The 14,442-nt window shown below is 36.5% G+C and overlaps 1 protein-coding gene across 1 annotated transcript in view; it reads left to right on the forward strand.

The window, feature by feature from the left end:
• Positions 1-14,442, forward strand: part of TTN (titin) — a 240,366-nt gene that overhangs the window by 143,370 nt on the left and 82,554 nt on the right. The window contains exons 180-204 of the mRNA XM_050339889.1: positions 313-452; positions 580-706; positions 826-1,092; positions 1,192-1,458; positions 1,907-2,173; positions 2,263-2,402; positions 3,217-3,343; positions 4,093-4,235; positions 6,547-6,670; positions 7,490-7,756; positions 7,910-8,007; positions 8,130-8,298; positions 8,396-8,662; positions 8,809-9,075; positions 9,167-9,445; positions 9,537-9,945; positions 10,045-10,169; positions 10,264-10,530; positions 11,163-11,432; positions 11,616-11,918; positions 12,041-12,343; positions 12,705-12,892; positions 12,976-13,090; positions 13,662-13,946; positions 14,238-14,389. Coding sequence (XP_050195846.1) covers positions 313-452; positions 580-706; positions 826-1,092; positions 1,192-1,458; positions 1,907-2,173; positions 2,263-2,402; positions 3,217-3,343; positions 4,093-4,235; positions 6,547-6,670; positions 7,490-7,756; positions 7,910-8,007; positions 8,130-8,298; positions 8,396-8,662; positions 8,809-9,075; positions 9,167-9,445; positions 9,537-9,945; positions 10,045-10,169; positions 10,264-10,530; positions 11,163-11,432; positions 11,616-11,918; positions 12,041-12,343; positions 12,705-12,892; positions 12,976-13,090; positions 13,662-13,946; positions 14,238-14,389 — 5,366 coding nt within the window. The remainder of the gene's footprint in view (positions 1-312; positions 453-579; positions 707-825; positions 1,093-1,191; positions 1,459-1,906; positions 2,174-2,262; positions 2,403-3,216; positions 3,344-4,092; positions 4,236-6,546; positions 6,671-7,489; positions 7,757-7,909; positions 8,008-8,129; positions 8,299-8,395; positions 8,663-8,808; positions 9,076-9,166; positions 9,446-9,536; positions 9,946-10,044; positions 10,170-10,263; positions 10,531-11,162; positions 11,433-11,615; positions 11,919-12,040; positions 12,344-12,704; positions 12,893-12,975; positions 13,091-13,661; positions 13,947-14,237; positions 14,390-14,442) is intronic.

Consider the following 14,442-nt stretch of genomic DNA (forward strand, 5'->3'; position numbering starts at 1 on the left):
TATGTCAATTTACAGTCAGGAAAAAAAGCAGTTAGTTTAGTTCACTGAACAGATAGCTTGGTTAGTTATTAGGAAAAATGTTCTTACTAAAAATAACTATGTTTTCAGATATATTAATGAAGGATGCCGTAGACTGCCCAAACTTGCAGCTTTTTAAAAACAGGGTAGATAAACACTTATTGGTCATAGCATTTGAATGCCCAAAAGAAGGAATAGGGAGAGAGTTGAGATCCTTTCCAATATTACATTTTTATGGTATGGAGTTTGTGACTAAACAGATGTGAACTGTTTTGATTTTTTTTTTTATTTTAGCTCGCATAATTAAAGTGGAGCGTCCATTGTATGGGGTGGAAGTATTTGTTGGTGAAACAGCACGCTTTGAAGTTGAAATTTCTGAGCCTGATGTCCATCCTATATGGAAGCTAAAGGGAGAAACCCTAACACCTTCACCTGTAAGCTCACTTCTTTATTTTTAGACCATAATTTACAGTAGAAAAACATATTTAATAATAATGCTTTTTTGGTGGTTTCCTAAAATATTAATATTTGGAGTGGGTGTATGTGTTTTTTTATCACCAGGACTGTGAAATCATTGAAGATGGGAAGAAACATATTCTTGTCCTTCATAACTGCAATCTTGATATGACTGGAGAAGTGTCTTTCCAAGCTGCTAATGCTAAAAGTGCTGCTAATCTGAAAGTGAAAGGTACAGTCTGCATTTGGCCAATATTTCCGCGTGTGTTTCAGGGCATTAGAACAAACCTAGCATCAGAAAGTTCTATATGAACCTATCACTGATGTGAAAGATCTCTTCTTTGATTTCAGAATTACCTCTCATCTTTATCACTCCATTAAGTGATGTGAAGGTCTTTGAGAAGGATGAAGCTAAGTTTGAATGTGAGGTGTCCAGAGAACCCAAGACTTTCCGCTGGTTGAAAGGAACAGAAGAGATCACTCCTGATGAAAGATTTGAAATTGTTTCAGACGGAACAAAGCATGCTCTCATTATTAAATCTGTTGCCTTTGAGGATGAAGTTAAATATACGTTTGAAGCTGAGGATAAAAGAACAAGTGCCAAGCTAATTATTGAAGGTTTGTTAGACTTTGCCTTCCCAGGAAAGTTTTGCATCATAGTACTTGAATAGGTTTTATTGATAATGTTATTGTTAATGAAATGTTACTTTGTTATAGGTATCCGCCTGAAATTCATTACTCCTCTCAAGGATGTAACCAAAAAGGAACGAGAAACTGCAGAGTTCACTGTGGAACTCTCCCATGAAAATATCTCTGTTATCTGGTTCAAGAATGACCAACGATTACATACCAGCAAAGTGGTTTCAATGACAGATGATGGCAAATTCCATACACTCACAATCAAAGATCTTACTATTGATGACACTTCTCAGATTAAAGTAGAAGCTATGGGCAAATCCTCAGAAGCTAAACTCACTGTCCTTGGTAAGAACACCCAAAAGAATTTACCTCATATATATTGTCAGAAGAGACTTATTCATACAAAATGACAATCAGAAAGTCTTGGGGTTGGCCTAAATCTACACGGTGATTTTGAAAATTTTACAATTTGTTTTTCTTCTTAGGATCTCTGTTTTCTTATTCACTAAGGATGATTAAAATAACTTTAAAATTTCATGCAACTGTTGCAAAGTTAGTTATTAGATAACTTAAACAGTGCTCTGAAACTCCTAGAGCATCAGAAGAAAAAGAATTTTTTTTTAGATGTTTATTGTTTTCCTTCTTGAAACAGACCTGTGAAATATTTTATAAGGACTATATTTAATTCTTCTTGCAGGGCATAAATAAGAAATGTATTTTATGGTAGTAACTAATTGGGGTTTTTTTGAAAGACTAAAACTTCAAACTGAACCATCTTAACTTTTGGTTGCAGAGGGAGACCCTTACTTCACCGGGAAGCTGCAGGATTACACTGCCGTAGAGAAAGATGAAGTAATCTTACAATGTGAAATCAGCAAAGCAGATGCCCCAGTGAAATGGATAAAGGATGGCAATCCAATTACTGCATCAAAGAATGTTGTTATTAAGGCTGATGGTAAAAAGAGAATCCTTATTCTCAAGAAAGCTTTGAAGAAAGACATTGGACAGTACACTTGTGACTGTGGTACTGATCAAACCTCTGCTAAACTCAATATTGAAGGTATGGTGATTTTAGTGGGCTGCTCTGTAGTAGAGACCTTGTGGGATCTGCTAGGCATTGAGGGAGTCAATCACTTTTTTTTCCTGCAGACCGGGATATTGAGATTGTACGACCACTATACAGTGTGGAGGTGATCGAGACAGAGACTGCCCGTTTTGATATTGAAATCTCTGAGGAAGGGGTCCATGGGAACTGGAAGCTAAAAGGAGAACCTCTTACTGAATCAGCTGTAAGCAAATATTTCAGGATGTTTTTTATGTGTGTCTCAAGAATTTGCAGGGAGCCAGGGTGTAAGGGAGAGAGTGGCTTCAGAAACTAAAAGTAATCTCTTTATGCTTTCAATAAGGGTCACTGTAATGAAAATTCTGTGTTTTTTCATTCATAACTTTTAAAATGTAGTACAAACTTAGTCCAAAATGTTATATAAAAAAAAATAAATTATTTTGCATAAATAGGTATATTCTCTATTGCTAGTCCCTAACAATCATGTATCCAAAGTGCAAAGACCTTGTATCATTCACTTAAACATAAGGGCATTTAAAAATACAAACTCTGTATTGCTTGCATTTGCCTTTAGTTTTTGAGTTATGTTTGGTTTAAATAGATGTAGATCATATTTTCAAACTCTTTTTCATTTCTGTGACTGTTAAAATTAGTATAAAATGGTATCGACCTTAGTCAAATATTCTTAATTCCTTGCTGGAAGGATCTGGAAAATAAAGAAACAATGCAATCACAACCGGCAATAATTTGGCAATTCCTTGATGTAACGGTCTGACCGATCTACATATTGATATATTGGCTAGTTAATCAGCACACAAATGTGGTGCCTCCTGCTCTTTCTTTCAAAGAGGAAGCAGACTGTATTAGGAAGAGACTTTGAAAGGAAGAACATATGAATTCATGTTTTTAAGATGTATTTCATGTGGCAGTGGGCCTAAGTTTGTGAATGGAGAAGGAGAAAACAAATGCTTGGTATGAGGAAAAGTAGGGGCTCTTGTGGTGAGGAGTACAAAATAATTGTTTCAATTCTATTTTTGCAGGAATGTGAAATCAAGGAAGAAGGCAAAAAGCACTTCCTTACCCTCTACAATGTGCGCTTAGATCAAGCTGGTGGAGTAGATTTCCAAGCAGCAAATGCCAAGTCTGGTGCTCACCTTCGAGTGAAGCGTAAGTGTCTTTTAAACTGAAATTAATAAAGTGAAAACATGGTACTCATTGCCTCTTGGGAATGGGTGGAAAATCTCTGTAGTGTATTGCATCTGCAGCTATCCTTTCAAGTATAGCAACTCCAGGATTAGTTACTCAAATCATCTTAATTTTTCAGTTTAGGAATGTCCTATATGTTTTTTTTACCTTGTTTATAACTTATTTGTGTAGGAGAAGTAAAAATCAGGAGATGGCCCTGAAGGCTGCTTCATGGTCTGGCATCATATGCTGTTATGAAATCAAAGTATTGGAAGCAAAGGCTTTACTGCGTGAAAGTATCATGTTAACTGGAGAGGATAGGATAACAGTGATATCTGGGGATAGGGTTAAGAGCTTGATGGACAGGGACAGACTACATGGTTGAAGACCACTTGTTTCCCACTCCAATCCTAGCCCTCGCTATTTTGGAAAACACATGCCTTATCTAGCAATAGGCATGCAAGGCTTGGCAGGGAGACAGATGCACAGCAACTTTCTTGCTGACCTTGTTCAATTTAAAGAAACACGCTCTGCAAATAGGAAATTGTAGGTGACCAGCCCTCCCCTAAGAACCCAGGGTGGCCTCTTCTATTTAGGGAATTTAAAGAGCAGCATAGCGATGTCTGTCTCTCTTGAGGGAAGCCACCATGGAGATTAGTACATAAGGGCAGCAGCAGCTCTCTCTTGGGTAGAAGTGACTAATCTGAAAATTATGTCTTCTCCTTACCAAGCTCGAGTAATTGGCTTGCTGAGACCCCTCAAGGATGTAACAGTGACAGCTGGGGAATCCGCAACCTTCGATTGTGAACTCTCTTATGAGGGAATCCCAGTAGAGTGGTTCCTGCAAGGAAAGAAATTGGAGCCCAGTGATAAGGTAAAGAAACTAAACTTTACTTTTCTTCATATTTCCTCCTCCTCCTTCTCTTTCAAGTCTCTTCCCCTTCTTTATTTCTTATTTACTTTCTGCCAGCAGAAGTACTAAGATACAGCAATATTGTAGTGCTACTGTGCCAAAGGGTAAATCCTCACTAAATCAGATATAGCAATTTTTTTCCCAGAAATTCCAGTATTCTGGAATACTACAAGTATTTGTTATAGAAAGGGAAACTAAGGTTCCAAAATATCAATCGTTACAACAGTGATTTTTATGTCTGATTCTGTTGGAGACTCAGCCACAGGGATACTGAATAATTTTTGCTCAGGTTACTTGTGATTACAGTGAGAGGATTTTAAAAGGTGCTATCAGGAAAACCTTTTTTTCCTCCCGAATGCTGAGTTGCAGTCCAATTCTGCATATAAGGGGATTAAGAGGATTCAAATTCCATTTCAGGCATTTGTTCTGGCTCTCCAGATAACTCTCTGGGCAGATTTGCTTGTCAAGCACTTCTCACTAGCTATTTTTAACCCTTCATCAAGTGCTGGCTCTTAACTCTGAGATCTGAGCAGCCTGGAATGCAATCAATTTAATATTTAAAGTTAATGGTAAGGGCAATAAATAAAGAAACATAAATAAATACATTAAGAAATGTAAAGGATTATTACTGGGTTTAAGACTTCCTTTTTACATACTAGGTCTAAAGAAAATAAAGCAAATGAAAATAGAAGTTGAAAATCTCACACAAAGCAAACTTTCAAGGCATTACATGACACAGCAAAGTTTCAGAACCTGTAATAATGCTGCTAATAATGCTTTGGTGTAGATTTTTTTTCCTTTTAAATACAAATTTTAACATATTATTTTCAGGTTTTGATAGATCTTTCTAAGCTTCACCAAATTTGCATAAATAAAAACTATTTTATAAAAGAAATAGAATATAAAAATAGGAAAAGAAAAACAAATCATGGTGATAGGGGACCCTATTAGTCTACTTAAGGGTAAATAAACAAAGTTGAAACTCAGTAGATCAGACATGAAATAAATCAAGGTAATTATTTCTGAGTTTCAGAATAAAATTATGAAAAACCATTGATCAGTGCAGAGGATTGACAGTTATTACTGCCTAGCAAGAAAAATATTTAATGCTCCATATTCTGTATGATGGAACATTATTTCGGTCTTATCTGTCTGAGCTATCATTTTAATTACATGAAAAAAATTTGAGATTTTCATTCAGTTTACCTGGGCAGTCAAAACTGTCATTTGACTTCAGTTGAAATTTTATCAAGAAGAAATTGAGAGTAAACCATGTTTACTTAATGCATCACTTTCTAGCCATTTAAAATACTCTCTTGAAACATATTTACAACTGTCTTCAAGAATCAGTCTAATTGTAGAAGTGTTTCATTTTAGCCGTTGGTAATTCAAACCTTTTCAGCTGCACACATATAACCTTTATTGATCGAAGTGACTTCTTTGTTTATCTTTGCTATTTATCTTGGTCATATATATATTGGGCTTCATCTCAGTCTCTTTCAGATGAATACTCACTAGAGATAATTTTCAGGGGCACAGTGACCACTTGGGAGGAAGGACAGCCTCTTTGTTCCTTCCTTCCCTCTGAAACAAAAGGGACTGCCTTCTCAATGGCAACTCAATATTTTAGCCTTGTTATTTAGCAGAAGCTTTCTTTTTTCCTTTATTTTTCTGAACCAGCATCTACTACCTAATCACATACTTCTCTGAAAATAGATAAAAAGAATTCTTCAAGAGCTATGTTAAAATTTACAGCATGAATAAGTAGCAGTCCTCTTGACGGCTGCAATGCAGGATGTGTCCTTGAATCCCCCAGGACCCCCGGGTCCACTCCTACAGAAAAGGGATGTTTTTGTAAAAGTAGCCCAATACAAAGTCATGATTACAAAGTAGTTTCTGCACAAAAATTAGTCTTTTAGGCAGAATGTAAAGTCAGAATTGCACTTCCAGAAGCCTGTGTGTGTGGTATCAAACCTCTTTATATATGTATAAGTTTTTACTTTAGATGTAGGCAGCAGTAATACCAACTTTTCCCCATAGATTTGCTAATTTTTTATCTGTTCAAAATAGGCATGATCTCAAGTCAGCCTCAAAATCCTCAAAGCACTGAGGATTGAGCTATATCTAGTATATACAAGAGGAAAGTATCAGAATTTCATATAAAAGTGGACAACTAAGCTCCACAGATAACAAATAACAATGCTATTTCATGAAATATTTCCTAAATATTTGTTGTAGATAATCACAAAGGGGGTTTTATGTGCTTTTTAAGGTTGTGACACGTGCTGAAGGGAGAGTTCACACACTTGTTCTGAGAGACGTCAAATTAACAGATGCAGGAGAGGTATCACTGACAGCAAAAGATTTCAGAACTCAAGCAAATCTTTTTGTGAAAGGTAAGTCAGTCATTTTAGTTAAACCATAATCAGTGTTAATGGGCCATTCATTATTCACCCTGGAGTAGAATGTTAATATACACCATATATCAAATTAGTAGGACCATACAGTTGATATTGGACTGGTAGATAACTTTCCTGATTAAAAAAACCACCTAGTTAAAATCTCTGTGCTTCACAGAAGAGCTGAAGAAAGGGGAAAATACTGAAAATGTATCAGATGTGGGAGATGAACCAGTTCATTAGGACTTCTAGGGCTTTATGACATACTTCAACAATCAATTGGCCTCCAGAGGACCCACAAATACTGACCTTTATGGCTCCCGGTGGCTTTTTCTGTTCTTTGGAATATCCAGAAGCCTATGAGAGCATACCTGTACCATCAGTCAAGTGACATAACGTTGTCTGTATATTGTACACTTGCAAGCTGTGTACCATTAAGAAATAAAAAAGGGCACACACTAATCCAGTAATCCAAGGAAAAACTTGGAAAAAAATTCTCTCAGGTCAGACCTCAGATGACATGGGTGTGGTTCAGCTAAAGAAACTGATTTGCAAGGCTTTGTGATGATTTGTAAGTAAAAAAACCACGGATAAGGATATCATTCAGTCTAATCTTACAGTAGGCTTAAAATGAGAAAATTAGGAGAACAAACAAAACCATGCCTGTTAACAAAACCTTAAGCAGAGACACCCAAGAGCCTTTTTGATTATTCAGTCAAGGAAAATTAGTAAATAGCATAGGACTGTTCTGTACAAGCAGAAGACTGGCTATAATTTAGATCTTTTTCTATCAAAAAATCTATCTGTCTCTTTTAGAACCCCCTGTTGAATTTACTAAACCGCTTGAGGACCAGACTGTTGAAGAGGAGGCCACTGCAACACTGGAATGTGAAGTTTCCAGGGAAAACGCAAAAGTTAAATGGTTCAAAAATGGAGAAGAAATTCACAAATCAAAGAAGTATGATATAATTTCTGATGGCAGGGTCAGAAAACTCATCATCCGTGGCTGCACACTGGACGATGCAAAAACGTATAGCTGTGATGCTAAGGATTTTAAGACATCATGTTTTCTCAATGTAGAACGTGAGTAATTTAGTTTTCTATAAAATTCTAGATGCTGTAAAAGCTATGTACTAATGTCTATGACTAATAGACTAATAATAATATCATCAAAGCAATTTTTTTCTTCTCTACTGTAGATTTTCCTCTACTAAAAATTTTTTTCTTCTCTTACAGCTATTCGTGTGGAGTTCCTGAAACCCCTAACTGACCTTGAGGTTAAAGAAAAACAATCTGCTCGATTTGAATGTGAAATTTCTCGTCCTGGTGTCAAGGTCAATAATAATACTTTTTAGTCTCAGTAACTCTTTCAACTAGAGGAGACAACTCTATTTTGTTGTTATAAAAGAACACAGGATGTTACTACCAATAACCATGATAATTTGTTCTGAAACAGGTGAAGTGGTTTAAGGATGGCATGGAAATCAGAAAAGGCAAAAAGTATGATATAATTTCCAAAGGAGCAGAACACATTCTTGTTGTCAATAAATGTGTCTTTGATGATGAAGCTGAATATTCCTGTGAAGCAAAAACAGCTCGAACTTCAGGCCTACTTACAGTGATAGGTAAACACAGTGTTTTAGAATCTAATACATGAATAACAAAAAAATGTGAGGGTTTTTTATGACAAACTGTAATCATCTTTCAAAATTCTTCTTGCAGAGGAGGAGGCCGTTTTCACAAAAAATCTTCCTGATCTTGAAGTAAATGAAAATGACACTGTAAAATTGATCTGTGAAGTTTCAAGGCCTAATGCTGAAGTCACTTGGTTTAAAGGAGATGAAGAAGTACCTGACGGTGGTAGATTTGAACACATTTCTGATGGTAGAAAGAGAATTCTTCTTATACATAATGCTCATCCGGAAGATGCTGGCAAATATACTTGCAAGCTCCCAAGCTCTAGTACAACAGGAAAACTTACTGTGCATGGTAAGAATTTTACTTTGGGGGCCTTGTTTTCTGGGAAAAAAAAATTAAAATATTTCAAAACAGTAAGAACACACAACTTGGTTTATTCAATTCACAAGTAAAAATAAAATCAAATTATACATATCTACAAAAATGTTTTCTTTCAGAACTTGCAGCAGAATTTCTTACCAGACCACAAAATCTTGAGGTGCTTGAAGGAGAAAAAGCTGAATTTGTCTGTACAGTATCCAAAGAGGCCATTGAAGTACAGTGGCTGAGGGGTGACACAGTCCTGGAGCCTGGTGATAAGTACGACATAATTTCAGATGGCAAGAAGAGGACACTTGTGGTTAAAGACACTATTCTAGGAGATACAGGAATGTATAGTGTCATGGTTGGTGAAGCTAAAGCTGCAGCACACTTAGGAGTGATTGGTAAGCTTTATTTTATTAATATGTAGGTGCATATTTTGTTGCACTCCTTATACTATGTGATGTTCTATTTCTTCTGTTTTCTCAATTTCAGAAAAACTCAGAATTATAACTCCTCTTAAGGATGAAGAAGTTAATGAGTGTCAAGAAGTTATCTTCAACTGTGAAGTTAATAAAGAAGGTGCCAAAGAGAAGTGGTACAAAAATGATGAGGCAATATTTGATAGTGCAAAGTACATTATTGTTCAGAAGGGTTTAGTTTACACTCTCAGAATCAGAGATGCAGAGCTGAAAGATCAAGCTACCTACAGCATTGCACTGTCAAACCAGAGAGGTGAACAGGTCAAAAGCTCTGCTGCCTTAACAGTATTAGGTAAATATCTTGCACTGTATTAAAATTGTTTCATTATCTACATTCAGTTTCATATGAGGATGTAAAAATGTTCGCTTTTTTGTCATAACAGAGGAGGATCTCAAAATTGTTGAGCCCCTTGAAGATATTGAGACCATGGAAAAGAAAACTGTCACATTCTGGTGCAAAGTCAATCGCCTTAATGCAACTCTCAAATGGACAAAGAATGGCGAAGAGATCACATTTGACAGGCGCATTTTGTACAAAATTGATAAATTCAAACACTCATTGATCATTAAAGACTGTGGATTTATAGATGAAGGTGAATACACTGTTACTGCTGGACAAGACAAATCTGTTGCAGAGCTTCTCATCACAGAAGCACCAGCAGACTTCACTGAACATCTTCAGGATCAGACTGTCACTGAATTTGATGATGCTGTCTTTACATGCCAGCTTTCCAAAGAGAAAGTCAGTGTAAAATGGTACAGAAATGGAAGAGAAATCAAAGAAGGCAAAAAGTATGTACATTTTATTATGCTTGTTAATGTGTCAAACATACTTTACTTTGTTGCTTGGTCTGGAAGCTAAAATGCCAATTATTTTTCTCCCCCATAAAGATACCAGTTTGAAAAGGATGGAAATCTGCACCGGTTAATCATAAAAGACTGTAGACTAGATGATGAGTGCGAATATTCCTGTGGAGTGGATGACAGGAGATCTAGGGCAAGACTTTTTGTTGAAGGTATTTGTAAAATCAAATAGGATTTATTTCTTCGTTGTTTAATAATAGTAGAAACAATAAACAAATAACACCAATTAATTAATATTTATTTCAGAAATCCCTGTTGAGATTATCCGACCACCACAAGATATTTACGAAGCTCCCGGTGCAGATGTCATCTTCATGGCTGAATTGAACAAAGATGGTGTGGAGGTCAAATGGCTGAGAAACAACATGATTATCATCCAAGGTGACAAACATCAGATGATGAGTGAAGGGAAGATCCACAGGCTGCAGGTTTGCGAGATAAAGCCCCGTGACCAAGGGGAATACAGATTTATCGCCAAAGATAAGGAAGCTAGAGCTAAGCTTGAATTAGCTGGTAAGTTGCTTGCTTTGTGTTTCTTTTATAAAATCTTGGATTAGTGAATTAACTGTTTAAATAAATTGATTTTTGTCCTTTTAAAGAGTTGAACTAAAATGAATACAACAATCAGCCTGAGAAAAGCGCAAGTCTGTTAAACTGTATGAATTATAATTCAAGCAAAAAATATTTTTTGTTATACCATGCTGATCCAACTGTTGAGGAAATATAGATCACTTTTCAATGTCTGAGTGTTATTTGAGCTTAAAGAAGACAGAACCTTTTTATTAAGTCACTTATAAAACATGGAAATTATCTGGCTTACTTATTTCAGTCATATATAAGACATTTAATTCCTAATTTGTCTGCTTTAGCGGACTGACAAATAAAATAATTAAATTAATGCTCAAAAAGCAACTTCCTCTATCCTGATTTTATAAGAGAACACAATACAGGAGAATTTCTTTCTCTGGGCTGTCCAATGAGTATAAAAAGGATTTGCTTAGAATTTACACAACAGCTCCTTTTACTTCTCTATGTTAACACTTTTGCTGACTACACAAATATATGATTTTTTTATATATATATATATATATACACACAAGTTGCATTCATCTTTATACCTTACTTGTCACATTCATCTTTCTTAGCTGCACCTAAAATCAAGACTGGTGATCAAAATCTTGTCGTTGATGTTGGGAAGCCTTTAACTATGACTGTGCCATACGATGCCTACCCAAGAGCAGAAGCTGAATGGTCAAAAGCAGGAGAAAGTCTGCCCACAACAACTGTTGATACAACAACTGACTGCACTACCTTCAAAATTTTTGAAGCAAAGAAATCAGATAAGGGAAGGTACAGGATTATTCTTCGAAACAAACATGGGCAGGCAGAAGCATTCATCAATGTAGAGGTCATTGGTAAGTATTTCTATTATTAAAATTCTGCTTACATTTATTTCACAGAATCATACCTTCCACTTGTCCCTGGGGAGAAGCTGTAGATTGTAAAGAGGTCTTCCCTTGGCCTCCTCTTTTCTAACCAGAGGGGGGGAAAAAGATGCAATGCCCTGAAATACTGAAATATTGTCATATCTTTATTAGATGTTCCAGGTCCAGTTAGAAACTTGGAAGTCACTGAAACTTATGATGGTGAAGTTGGTCTCGCCTGGCAAGAACCAGAAAGTGATGGTGGAAGTAAAATCATAGGCTACGTTGTTGAAAGACGTGATATTAAGCGTAAAACCTGGATTACGGTCACAGATCGTGCTGAAAATTGTGAATACACTGTTACTGGACTTCAGAAAGGAGGAGCTGAGTACCTCTTCCGTGTTAGTGCACGCAACAGAGTGGGTACTGGTGAGCCAGTGGAAACAGACACACCTGTGGAAGCTAAGAGCAAATTTGGTGAGTAGAAGTTATCAAAAAATCAATGTTTGACAGCAGTGTAAGAAAATCAGTACAAACTCTAAAATTAGGTAGGACCCACATACCTTGTTTTTCCTTTTTCTCCCTAAAATAAAATGCAGATGTTCCTGGTCCTCCTCAAAATGTCGAAGTTAGTGATGTGAACAGGTTTGGAGCCACACTTAGCTGGGAACCACCTGAGTATGATGGAGGATCTCCGATAACTGGCTACGTTATTGAACTGCGTAACAAAGGTTCCATCAGATGGGAGCCAACTATGACCACAGGAGCTGATGAACTGTCAGCTCTCCTGACTGATGTTGTGGAAAATGAAGAATATTTCTTCAGAGTAAGAGCTCAAAACATGGTTGGAGTTGGCAAACCAAGTCCTGCTACACGTGCAGTAAAAATTATGGACCCAGTTGGTAAGTATGCCAAGCATGCATGATTGTGATTGCACTATGAGACAGGGACATTTTGGATGTTTACCCCATGTCTGCACAAAAGTTCAACTGAGAAATGTGTGTGCTGTGAATAATGCGTAGAGTTAGATTTTTGCTACTTTTGTCCTCCAAACATATCAGGAATACCTCGTTACCATTTGGTTCAGTAAGAACTCCCAATATTTTTGCTCTGAAGTTAGGATCCAACTCAATTTAGAAATTTGGTTGAGAAAAAGCTATGCAAAGGCTTTAGAAACAGTACTGTAAGATATAAATAGCTGATTTGCAGAACCATACTCCTTTGTCAGTGGCAAAGATGTATTTGTTGCATTTTTTTTTTCAGAGAGACCAAGTCCTCCCATTAACCTTGAGCATTCAGATCAAACTAAGTCATCAGTTCAGCTCACATGGGAACCTCCTCTCGAAGATGGAGGAAGTCCAGTCTTGGGCTATATTATTGAAAGGCAAGAAGAAGGAACAGACAAGTGGATTCGTTGTAACCCAAAACTAGTACCTGCTCTTACTTTTAAGGTATGATGTTCTTGTCATCGACGCTTTAAATGTATAGATCATCTTTAATATGAGTTAGTAACGTATTATTTGTGCTTTTTTAGGTAACTGGATTGAAACAAGGATCCAGTTATTACTACAGAGTCTCAGCAGAAAATGCAGCTGGTGTGTCTGACCCAGCAGAGGCTATTGGGCCATTAACTGCAGATGATACTTTTGGTAAGCCATATTCTATTTATTAAAGACAATTAATCAAATAAGGCACATTATTAAAGAGCATCTTGTGGGTAATATGTGAAGATTTTTCACCAGATAACTGTCGCACCTTATACATTTGAGTTTATGAGCCATTTCTCCTCCATTATGAATTCTTCAGATAATTATCTGTACTATTAGGTAGAGGCCTATTAGGTTGCCTGAGGAACAAGGCATGACTTTTTGTCTCCTGACTGAGCTTTGTGGAAGATGGGAAATAACAAAAGGAGAGAAAGGCAGAGAAGACCTCTGGGAAAAAAAATTAAACAATACATAGTTTTTACATTTAGAGGTAAATTAGATATTCCTCTTGGTAATGCTAGTCTCCCTTATCATCTCACATATTTCAAAAAAAAAAAAAAAAGAAAAGCATTTACTTAGGACAGATAGGCAGTTGGTAAGCCAAAGCTAGGCCTAGGCAGCAACAACCTGCAAGCTGAGATACAGTAAGAATCAGCCTCTCAACACAGCTATCATTACCCAGATTCATAACAACTGAAAATATTCCATAGAATCCATTTTCTACTTTTTCCAGTTGAACCTACAATGGACCTAAGTGCATTTAAGGATGGGCTGGAAGTTATTGTTCCAGAGCCAATCAAGATCCGTGTTCCCATCACTGGCTATCCTGTTCCAACTGCCACCTGGTCTTTTGGTGACCAAGTCTTAGAAGAGGGTGATCGTGTAACAGTGAAGACCACTGCCTCCTTTGCAGAACTTGTCATTACTCCAAGTGAACGTCCAGACAAGGGAATTTATTACTTAACATTAGAAAACCCTGTGTCATCTGTTTCAGGAGAAATTAATGTTAATGTCATTGGTAAGTGGACATGTATATATTCTGGCAATAACAGTCCATATTTTTCTTTCTTCAATCTAATTAGGTTAACAATGTGGAATCTCACAATGTCCAGTAAACCAAATACATTAAAATATAACTAAAGACTAGAAATCCATCCTCAGAAAAAGTGTTTTCTGGTTTTCAACATCCAACTTTGCTGTTTAACGAAGAATGACTAACAAGACTAAATCCTCTGGCAGATATATTACATAGAGATCATCTATCAAACACCAATTACAAAATAATTAATGCAATTTCTATGGCTTCTAGCTCCTCCAAGTGCACCAAAAGAACTTCAAGTTTTAGAAGTACTCAGGACTACAGTCCAGTTGTCATGGGAACCTCCAGAAGATGACGGTGGAAGTCCAGTTACTGGCTATGTAATTGAAAAACGTGAAGTAAGCCGGAAGACATGGAGCAAAGTAAGTTCATTCTCTATCATTTGAATTTCTATTGCTATATTATTTCCACATGT

The sequence above is a fragment of the Myiozetetes cayanensis genome, unplaced genomic scaffold, assembly GCF_022539395.1.
Source record: "Myiozetetes cayanensis isolate MyiCay16 unplaced genomic scaffold, myiCay2020 scf9, whole genome shotgun sequence".
Lineage (NCBI taxonomy): Eukaryota > Metazoa > Chordata > Aves > Passeriformes > Tyrannidae > Myiozetetes > Myiozetetes cayanensis.